Source organism: Struthio camelus, chromosome 2 (assembly GCF_040807025.1).
Source record: "Struthio camelus isolate bStrCam1 chromosome 2, bStrCam1.hap1, whole genome shotgun sequence".
NCBI lineage: Eukaryota > Metazoa > Chordata > Aves > Struthioniformes > Struthionidae > Struthio > Struthio camelus.
In genome coordinates this window covers 136,583,215-136,593,399 of record NC_090943.1, presented here as the reverse complement: position 1 = coordinate 136,593,399, position 10,185 = coordinate 136,583,215, and the positions used below count along the sequence as shown (strand labels likewise).

The following is a 10,185-nucleotide window of genomic DNA, read 5'->3' as shown; positions in this document are numbered from 1 at the left end:
GATCAAGGTGTCTTTCTTCATCTCTCGACCCAGTAGACCCTATCTTTAAACTCTGTTTTGATTCATGTTTTAGTAAAGTCGACTTCAGCAAACCTTGCTTGTTTCACTGGAGCATTTTGAGCTGATTCTACCTGAAATGAAAATTACTGTGAATGTTAGAACAATTTAGTGTTGGATAGCCCTTAGCAATGGCATAACTGAAAGTTGTAAGATAAGAAATTCCCTGACAACAAAAGAAATTAAATCTTACTCTGTTTCATATCTTTTTAATTATAATTATTGAAACAAGATAGAGACTCTCTGATTGTTCAGAAAGGTTTTAAATTATAAAGGGAGAAATGAGGATTACTCAGCTTTGCTGTTTTATTCAGAGAATCAAAGTCTCTTCCCCTCTTCCAGGTACATTGCCACATGCCTGGGAAACCTGAGAAGAGTGAGAAGAGACTCCTTACTCCTCCCCTTTCCTCATTTTCAGTTCTATATTGGGCTGCATGTATATATCTCAGATGGTTATATTAAGTCTTCTTTGCTATATAAATTGATATGAACGATAAGGTTCAGTAGATCAAAACACTCCATTCTGCAAAATATATACTGGGCCACTAGAATATGGGAATTTTATTCCTCATTAAATCAAAAAGAATGTTAACTATGAAGGATAGGTGACAATATCTGGTAAACTCCTTGACTTTTCCATCATCAAAAAAGTGCAGCAATGCTGCACTGGACTGACAAGGGCCTCTCTTGACTAAAGTAGAAGTAAATAAGTTTTACGGAAAAGAAGTGAATAAGTGCTGAGTGAAAGATTAAGGGTGCAACTATATTATCATATTAGTTTGGATCCAGAGTGTGCTTTCGAAGCGATCCTGCTGATCATGCCCACTTCCCCTGCTCTGATCTGCATTGCATAACAGCCTCAGAGTTGCAGCCTCTTTCTGACTTCCTTTTGGGTGAAACTAAGTGAGGCGATGAGTTCCCAGGGCCCACTTAATGCACTGCACTGCCCCCAGTGGGCAGGTAATATGGTGGGGTAAGAGTGGAAAGGAGAGTTTTCCTGTAACTGGTCATACCTGGAAGAACTCTCTAGGAAAATGATACAGAATGCAGCTGAACCCTGAGGTGGCCATAACGTTTGTGCAGGCATCTGTAGTTTTAATCTTTTAAAATTTGGTATCATCATGCTGTTTAGCAGGAACAGGAAAACATGTACCCTACTTTTTACTGAAGGAAAATGAATGTCTTGCAGTGATATATTCAGCAGAATTTTAGCCTCTTCAAACCATTTGTATCATCCTTTCACGGTCACGTCAGAAATCATCACTACTTTTCAGTATATATTTAAACAATTAACAAGTGAGCCTGATTTTTCAGTAGGTCCTGCATATCCAGAAGACCCCATTGACTTGAAGTTCAAAGAAAAGTCAGACCCCTGAGCTGCCCGTTGTGTCAATAGATATTACTGGGCAAAATTGAAATAGGCTTCAATAACCTACTAGGCACCTTTGCAATCATTAAGACCTTAAGAGAGATATGCAAGCCAGAGCCAGAGATGCATTTAGATATCTAGCTCCCCCAAACTATTTCAGTGACAGTTAGGTATCTAAAAAACTTTGAGAATTTTGAGCTCAGGAACTTCAAATACTAAATTTGTAGTTTTGTAAATCTTACTCGTATGTCCTGAAATTTTTGCCAGTGCCAGGGGCTCAAGTGTTTTTTAACATGTTAATGTAGGTGACAAGAAACAAGTAGCAATACATGGGGGAAGAGCTGCTCTAGAAAATTGGAGGGTTAGTCCGACAGAACTATCAAAGAAAGGAATTACCACTGGGATGGCAGCTGCTCTTTGTTGTTACTGCCATCCACATAAACATCAAAGGATCTATAGTGGTAGTGACGGGTTTTCTACTTGTTCTCAGATTTACTCATGTTGTAAGTCTACAACTCTTTGTTTCAAAGACAAAAGACTGTCTGGCAGAGCTTCCTATATTTCACTAGTGCAGAGGTGATTTATACCAGCTGAGGAATCAGACACAAAGCTGTTCCATGAAAATTCGTTTCTCAGGTGCTCTGCAAAAATGGATTTGTGAAGTTTTTTATGCTGCTTTTGTTGGTCTGTGTATTTTGGACAAACTCACTTACCACTTTTTAAGTTAGTGTTATAACTTAAAAATCAACTGTACAATCCTATATTGGGTGGATGTAAAAAGTATAACTAAAGCATGACATTATATTGTATACTGGAGAGATGATTTTAGTGTTTAAGTGAAATACCTTCATGTATTTCTTTCTGGGCATTGGCTAAACGCAATGAATTATAAATTTAGGCTTTAAACATGGATTCTGCTAATTGGTTAAATATAGTTATATCCTCTTTAGAGTATATTAATTATTCTAGTATTTTAAGAAACTAGGAAAAGAAAAAAAAAGAAAAATCCAATTTGGCTGTTGTGTGTGCAGTACAAATTCTATAATTATAGAGAAAAGAGTGTGACAACATTACTGTGATTGTTTAGTGTTAAGAAAAGATGATAAGATGTTTGATTACACGATTGGTAGAAAATAACAAGCATTTCAAAATTTATGCAGTTAGGATGAAGAATTTATTGTATATACAGTTAAGCAATTCTACTGTAGATGCACTTCCTGTTTAAAGAAAATGAATACAGTAATCAAAATAGTTTTAGCATGGAAATTGCAATACAGACTTGAACTTGACTAGAACAGAAAATAGTTATTTGACTTAAAAGAATACAGAACCTGAAACAACAGATTGCAGATTGCATCATTTACCAGGACAGTAAAAAACTGTACAGTACAAGCAACACATTACAATAAGTTATGACCAATAAGGCAGTCTCTCTCATTTAGGACAAAAAGGATAATGGGGGAAGGTATTAAAATCTCATAAATCCGCCATATCTCTTCTCTATCTCTGGGATCTCTTTGGAATAACTTTCCCCATCTTCTTCTGAAGGGAGAATAGAATCAGCAAAGCGCTTAAGAAACCCACCGTATCGTTTCTGGTAATCCAGCCACCATTCCGGCCTGCCCACTCTTCTCATGAAACCACCATATCTCTTTTGCAGCTCTTTGGCTTCATCTTCTAACTCTGGACTGCGCTTTACGCTTCTCATGAAGCCTCCATATCTTTTGCTGACATCTCCATCATTTTCATTTATCTCTCGGTAGTGTCCAGCTTCAGGGTTATCCCCTGTTCCTAGAAGCTCATTCAGGAGATCAGAGGAATTAGCCAGGGCATCATCGTCTGAGTCTTTCTTCATAAATCCTCCATACCTCTTAGCCAGGATCTCTCCTCCATTAGCTTCCTCCTCTGGTTCCACCCGATAGAGCTCATCCATTTTCTTCATGAACCCCCCATATCTTTTCATGAAGCCTCCATACTTCTTTGCAAGCAAATGGTTCTCATCCAGCTCTTTCTTGTCTCCTGGAGCAATGTTGCCATCCTCAGAAAGATCCAGTTTTGTCAGCTGCAGAAGCTCCTTGCAGGTCTCCCAGGCTTTAGCAGAAGGCAGCTTTCCTTCACATTCTAGTGTACATGCCTGAAAAATGGATGTGGTTTACTAAGAATGATTTAATAGTATGTACTTGTCTTAGCTTTTCTCGTTTTTAAAAGGCCATGAGTGAGCCTTTTTTACTGGTGGGTTAGAAGGACTGCTCATCATGAACAGCTTGTTTCATAACTGTCTATTATGAAGTTTTTTTATATTCTTGTGTAAGTACATGGTAATATCCACCCTAAGAGACAGAGCAGTAGACAAGACAGATCGTGAGTCCTATCCCTATGGTATTTTAAAAATGCCACACATACAGCTCCTGTACCTCCCTTCTTGCTTGAGTGCATTCTTACGAAGCTTTTATATTTATTAATGGAAAGTTAAAAAGCAGTTGCTGTTGATGTCATAGTGAACGTGTAGAAGTGTATTGGATCTTCATAATTAAAAGTAACATTCATAAGTTTTAGGAAAAGGTTACTGAGAATATTAAAAGAGAGTATTGTTGCAAAGAAGCCAGCTGTACTGTACTGGTTAGTATCTTCAGTACACCACATGGATCTATTGGCTATACTTCTTTCTATTTGTGTTTCTTCATGGAAAAAAAATCTTTCAAATCTACACCAAGTCCAACATAGAAATGGACTTTCTTAGGCAGGATCAAACTTATGTTTTTTTCCTGGTTTGATATACAGAGCAGTGATCATCAGAAAGAGTCAAAAATCCTAACCTGTGTCGCTTCTGACTGATAAAGACAATTTTTCAGACTGAAACATGAAATAAGTTTTCAGTACCTGTATTCATATCTTATAACTTGTCACATGAAGATAATAGAACATATATTAACTACTATTATCACTGCTATGTCATGGACATTTATTTCCTGTGAAATCACACTCTTAAGTCACGAGAAGGTGAATCCCGTGTTTTCTCTTCTTGCCCATGATTTTCACACCACAATAATTAAAGAAGAACATATCAGTATTTTCAGTAAGATAATCCTTTATTTTGCCTGTGGATTATGTTTGCTAAGGATCTTAATGTGCTTTAAAAGCATGAAATTAAGTCACAGCACAGTTCTTTACAGTAGGTAACTGACCAGCTCACTACCTCTGGCCTCACCTGTCTGTTGAGCCCTATTTCGGTTTGAGAAATTTACATATGACCTACGATACTGATTTCTGTATTTCTGATTACAAGAGAATGGAAGGTATTTTTGTATTTTGCAACACAATAATGATTTATCTATTTTAACTGACCCTACATATTTACTGCATATAGCACAGTTACACGATGAAGAGAATGGGATCTCAACTTCAGTTTGATTTGGAAATCACTCTAAACCCGAACAAGAGCAATTATTTGCTGTTCTCTTTCCACCTTGATCAGTTTGAGCAATCTCTTATGTTCAAATGAACATATGTGACCTCATACGTATGAATTATTTAATTACATCTTATAGATACAATGCAATAAGCTTTGCTAGATGCTAGTATCTAGAAAAATCTATTTTTCAAAATCATATATTATAAAAAAATAAGTGGTATAGCACTTTGCTTCTTTTCTTATTTCAACTAAGAAGTGTTGTTACTGAATGAGATTTAGTAATTCTTTCTTGAATAACTCCAAAAGGTGTACAAGAAATAATGTAGATACCCTACTCAACATCTACTCTTCTGAAAAAGCACATAGCCCTCCCACCAGAAAAATCAAACCACCACTTTCTTCCTAGTTAACACTGAAGCTGAAGTTTGGTTGAAAGCTAATGTTAAGCAGAAGCACAATGAACTTTGAGTCTTTTTGCCAGCTCTCCTAAGAATGCTGTCCTTATGAACCTGCTGTAGTTAGCAGTGAGTCCTAGTTGCTTTTGTAGTAAGTAGACGTATTCAGTGGTTTCTGATTCTGCATAGAACTGGGTCCAGTCCTTCATTTTGTGTGTTCCCAGATAGCCAATGACATCTTAGGAGCAAAACTTTTTGAAACATCTAGACATGCTGCTGGCGTGATGCCTGAATATACAAGTATTTGAGATCAGAAACTGCAAGGTACCACTGCGCTGTGGCCAAGGGCTCAGCAGCCTCAGTTCCCACCTTCTTTGGGGACAGCTCAGGGATCCCCGCATTTCACTGGTCCTGATGCTTAAGTTTCAAGCGAGTTGCATTGTGGGCATATTTTTAAACAATTTCAACGTCCTTAAAATTACAAATAAAAAAGCCACATTCTGGAGGTTTCTTAGCATGATCTATCTCAACGTTAAAGGAATACATTTTACCGTGAAAGCCAAAAGGGCAGAGGGCGGCACTGCTACTCAAGCAGCGCGCGAGCCAGACTTTTTGCGAGAGCCCGCCAAGTTTTCAGGCGGACGTTTCTTCACTTTTTCACCTCGAAAACCGCAACGGGTGATCAGCGTCAGCCCCCTGGGCTGCCCCCAGCCCGCAGCTTCCCGGAGGGAAGGAAAGCCGCTGCCGCCCCCGAGGGACACGCGAGGGCTGGGGCCGGCGGAGGGCTGCGGGGATGCCCCGGCGGTGGCCGGGCTGTGCCCCCGGCTGCCCTGGGATCCGCGGCTCCCCGCGGGCACTTACCAGGGGGTGGATGTCGGCGCGGGGTCCGAGGCGGTAGGCGCAGGCGGCGCAGTCCCGGCCGCAGTCGGCCCGCGCCCGCAGGACCAGGCAGGTGCTGAGCGCCAGGAGGGAGCAGCCGAGTGCCAGGAGCCGCGCCATGGGGCTGCAAGAGAGGGGGTCAGCGCCAGCCTCCGCCCGCCCCGCTGCCCTCCCCGACCCCAGAGGTGCAAAAGGTGCCCCAGAGGGGTGCTCGGCTGCCGCGGCCGAGTCCTCGGGTCCACGAGCAGCCCCTCTAACTCGAGCGCTTTCGGAGCCAAGGCGCTTGCACTGGCCGTCCCTCCTGTTTGCAAAGCCACAGATCTAACTCCCCGGCCGGCCGTGGAGGATTTCCCCGCTCGCTGCCGCCAGGTAACCACCCCGCGCACGCAGCACGGCAGCGAAGCCCGCAACGAAACGCGGCTTCGGCGTGAAGGGCAGCAGCCCCAGCAGTCTCGCCTGCGGCACCCCGCGCCCACCCCCGCCGCCTCGGGGCGGCGCACTCACACGCGGGCTTCCTCGCCGCGCTGCGGGGTCCCGAGGAGCGAGCGGCGCCTTGCCGGGGTCCCGGTAGCGCCTCTGCTACTTATGGAAAGGCTGAGCAGCCTGCGCCGCCGGAGAAACTCTAGCGGAGGAAGGAAACAACACGGGGGAAGAGAGGAGATAGCAGCCCGCGGCTGTCAGCTCCGGTAAATCTTACAGGAGCCGACGGGCTGGGGAGGCAGGAGCGGAGCGGAGGGCGGCGGAGCCTGCGGGGCCGGGAGCGCCGCGCCGCAGTCGGAGCGGGGAGGCGGCGGGAGCCACTTTATAATTAGTGAAAAAGGGCAAAGCGAAGCCTCCCCCAATCGCCGGCGGGCTCCAGCTGACGCAGCGCCGACGACATCTCCGCCCGGACGCCCCTGCCCCGTTAGGGGCGACTATGACTGGGCGAGCGAGGAGGCGGGAGGGGGCCGGGCGGCGCCGGTGCCCCCCGGCCGGCAGCGGCGGGGGCGGCCGGGCGCCCTCCCCGTCCCAGCCGCGGGGCCCTTCTGCCCCCCACGGGGAAAGGCTGCAAAGGGGCGGGCGGGGGGCACGGGGGAGGCATCGCTTTCATTTTGCTTTACTGTATTTTATTTGTTTGCCGCAGCCCTCTCTGCTACCCTGCCGAAACCTCTGGAGTTTCAGCTTTTGAGGAAATACTCGTTGCAGGCTCACGCGTTCATCTGACCTCCTTCCCCTGGCCTCAGATGTGAAACGCTGTGCTGCTGGGGGAAGCTGAGCTTACCAGAGAAAATGGGAGGAGAAGATTTTTGATTTTAAAATATTGGGGTTTCATAAATATGGAGAGTTCTGCCTGGTTTTGACAATTTTCACGACGAGGAAAAAACACATGTGAAGGAACCAGGCAGAAGCAAAATCCCAAGTAACCCTGAAAGATCTTCACCCCAGCTGCTTGGGCATATTACTGCTTTGCTTGATTTGACACCCCAGGGGAGCAGGCTTAGAGCAGTAACACTGATCCCTGGTGCCTCCCGTTAGGAAGTGGTTATGCCTTAGCTGTGCTAAGTCTCATCTCTTTGATTGCCAGAAGACACCTTCTAATTTCCAGCCTAAAATTATTTCTAGTTGGTTTATATGTATTTGTTCTTCTTTCAGTATTAACCTTCAGTTCAAAGAACATTTATTTCCCTCTTGGGTTTCTAGAGTGTAATCATTTTCCTTCGCAGCCCTTGTTTTGCTGAAGTGAACAAGCCGTGCTCTTCAGCTTTCTGTCTTTAGGTGGACCCTTATCATCTAAGTGTTCTCAGCATTTGTTCCACTTTGAGTTCGTCATTTTTGGGCATGAGTGTTGGGAACTGTGCATAGTATTTCAGATGAAATTTCATTAGGCCACTAATACATAATTATCTCCCCCAGATGAGGAAGACACCTCAGTTCATACCTCCTCTAATGCTGCAGTACATTGATGCTACACTACATCAGTGTCTCATAGTCATCTCGTGACCGAGATACAGTCAGATCTTTATCCTTCAGAACTAACATGAAAACTAGTACTATTACTATATGGAAATTGCACTTTCTGCCACCTGTTAGTCTTTGCATCAGCAATGTGACTCAGATTAGAGAGGCTCAAGTGGATGTCTGGATTGTCAGAAATATATCCTTTTAAGCCAAAGATGTAGCTCTTGCGTATGGATCAGTGCATGTTAGAGGAGAATTAGGCCCTCTGTTTATCTAGTAATATCAGCCAGCTTTGTAAGTAAGCTCTCAAGAGAAGAGGCAGATGTTTTAAAAATCATTGCAGTGGGTATACTTATGTTAGCATGTGAGGGATCCCTATCTGGAGTGAGGAGCTAATTGCCATGCACTGAATCAGCAGGAACGCTCTCTCGTTTGTTCACAGTCGCAGCCTCCTCCAGGAAAGGAAAGTCTTGGCCTTCTTGGCCGGGTAGGGTGGTCCGGGAGGCACTGACTAACTCCAGGGGTGATGCATTCAGTGCCTCCTTTGCTGTAAGCAGGCTCTTTACAAAGAGAACTTTTTGTGCTGGACTTCATCAGAGAAGTCCTCTGGGTTGACTACTGACCCTCTGTTACTGACCTGAAGCTGTGCAGCCATTTATTGGCTTGCAGTCGAATAGTTAGCACAGTGTTGTGGGGACAGAGAGCTCAGTGCTCGTGATTATTCCTCCTGCAGCGCACATCCCTCATTTCCTGTGCTGACGAGCTCTTGCTTTTGTAGGTCTGCAAACAAATGTCCATGCTCAGCCTACCCAGTCAGCTACACACTCTTCCGTGTCCTTCATTACTCTATTTAATGTTACTCATTGTGTTTAATCTGGTAGTGAGGAAAATCCAGCCAACTCCAGAATCTTGCTCTATACAGAGGAGCAGATAATCCCTGAAGATAATCTACAGACTCTAACAGAAAAAGACACAGGATGAAGAAAGAGCAGAGCGTATAAATGAACAAAAGGCATGTAAATTCTATCTAGAAAAGGAGCGATGGAGATAATTTTTCTTGTGGTGGACAAATCTTATGGCCATGTTGGACCAAGGAAAAGGAGAAGAGCGAAAGACAGACTGGGCATGAAATGCACAGGTATAAAGAGCCCATAAGGGAGAGAGGAGAGAGATTTGTGCACGGCCAGCACTGAGCAGAAGACATAAAGTCATGGCTGTTGAAGGTGCTATAGCTGTTCCCCATTCCTTGATTTATCAGCTTTTCCAGATTTTCTGTTGTTTGAGTCTTTGGCTGATTCCTTTCTATTACTATTTCTCATCCTAAGTCCTCATGCATGCATTTGCACCAGAACTGCCAGAGCCTGGGAGCACAGGGAGCAGGAAGAATGTCCCAGCTGGACTTTTATTTTGCCCTTTTCCCACTAGGTGTAGCACTTCCTGCTTGGACCTCTGCTGCTCTTACCTGTCTCACACATTTTTCCCTTTCCTCCTGAGGATGCTAACATTCACAGAGAATGAATAACAGTACAGAGGAGGAGTAATTAAAAAGAAGAAGATATTTATTTGAAGAGTTCACTTTGCTTTGGTATCAGGTGAAAGTTCTGTCATTCCTAGTCTGAATGTAGCTCTGTATGAAGAAGTATTTTTTGCAGAGAGAAGGTGAAAAGCAGGAGACAGTTTGGAACACTTGGACAAAATGCTGCACAGCAAAAACTACAAAACAAAAATTCCTCCCTGTAAAAGTGGGGGATAATATTTCCTCAGCCACAGAAAACTGAGACACAAACAAATGAGGCATAAAAAGACAAGAGTACTTTTCATGGCGGTAAAGATAAGTAACTTGTTGCTCCCTGCTAACTTGGTAATAGGTGTGTCTTGGTGCTGATGAAAACTTTTATATAAACCAGAATTATCTCAAATACCAACTGTTTTCTATCTGTCATCTAAATATACGAGACAAAATAAAATTGTTTGTATTGCAGTAGAGCTTGCACCCCCTGGGACCCTGGTGTCCTAGGGCTTGTTCAGGGTCCCAGTCTTAATCTAGGAAAAGATGAGGAGGAGATGGAATCAGCTTCACTTTACAGTGATACAGAAATGAGGCACATACATAAGTTGGATAACTGTGCAAAGTC

General features: G+C 43.8%; 1 protein-coding gene across 2 annotated transcripts; it reads right to left on the bottom strand.

The window, feature by feature from the left end:
* Positions 1-2,580: 2,580 nt before the first annotated feature.
* On the bottom strand, positions 2,581-6,891 carry PENK (proenkephalin). 2 transcript variants are annotated; one of them, XM_068933832.1, is made up of 3 exons: positions 6,617-6,891; positions 6,095-6,236; positions 2,581-3,560 (listed from the first exon to the last, which is right to left on the bottom strand). In XM_068933832.1, the coding sequence occupies exons 2-3, from the start codon at positions 6,230-6,232 to the stop codon at positions 2,895-2,897; spliced, it is 804 nt and encodes a 267-aa protein (XP_068789933.1). In that variant the 5' UTR covers positions 6,233-6,236; positions 6,617-6,891; the 3' UTR covers positions 2,581-2,894. The 2 variants fall into 2 exon arrangements, with proteins under 2 accessions (XP_068789933.1, XP_068789934.1); XM_068933833.1 differs by having other exon boundaries at positions 2,587-3,560; positions 6,810-6,887.
* Positions 6,892-10,185: the final 3,294 nt, after the last annotated feature.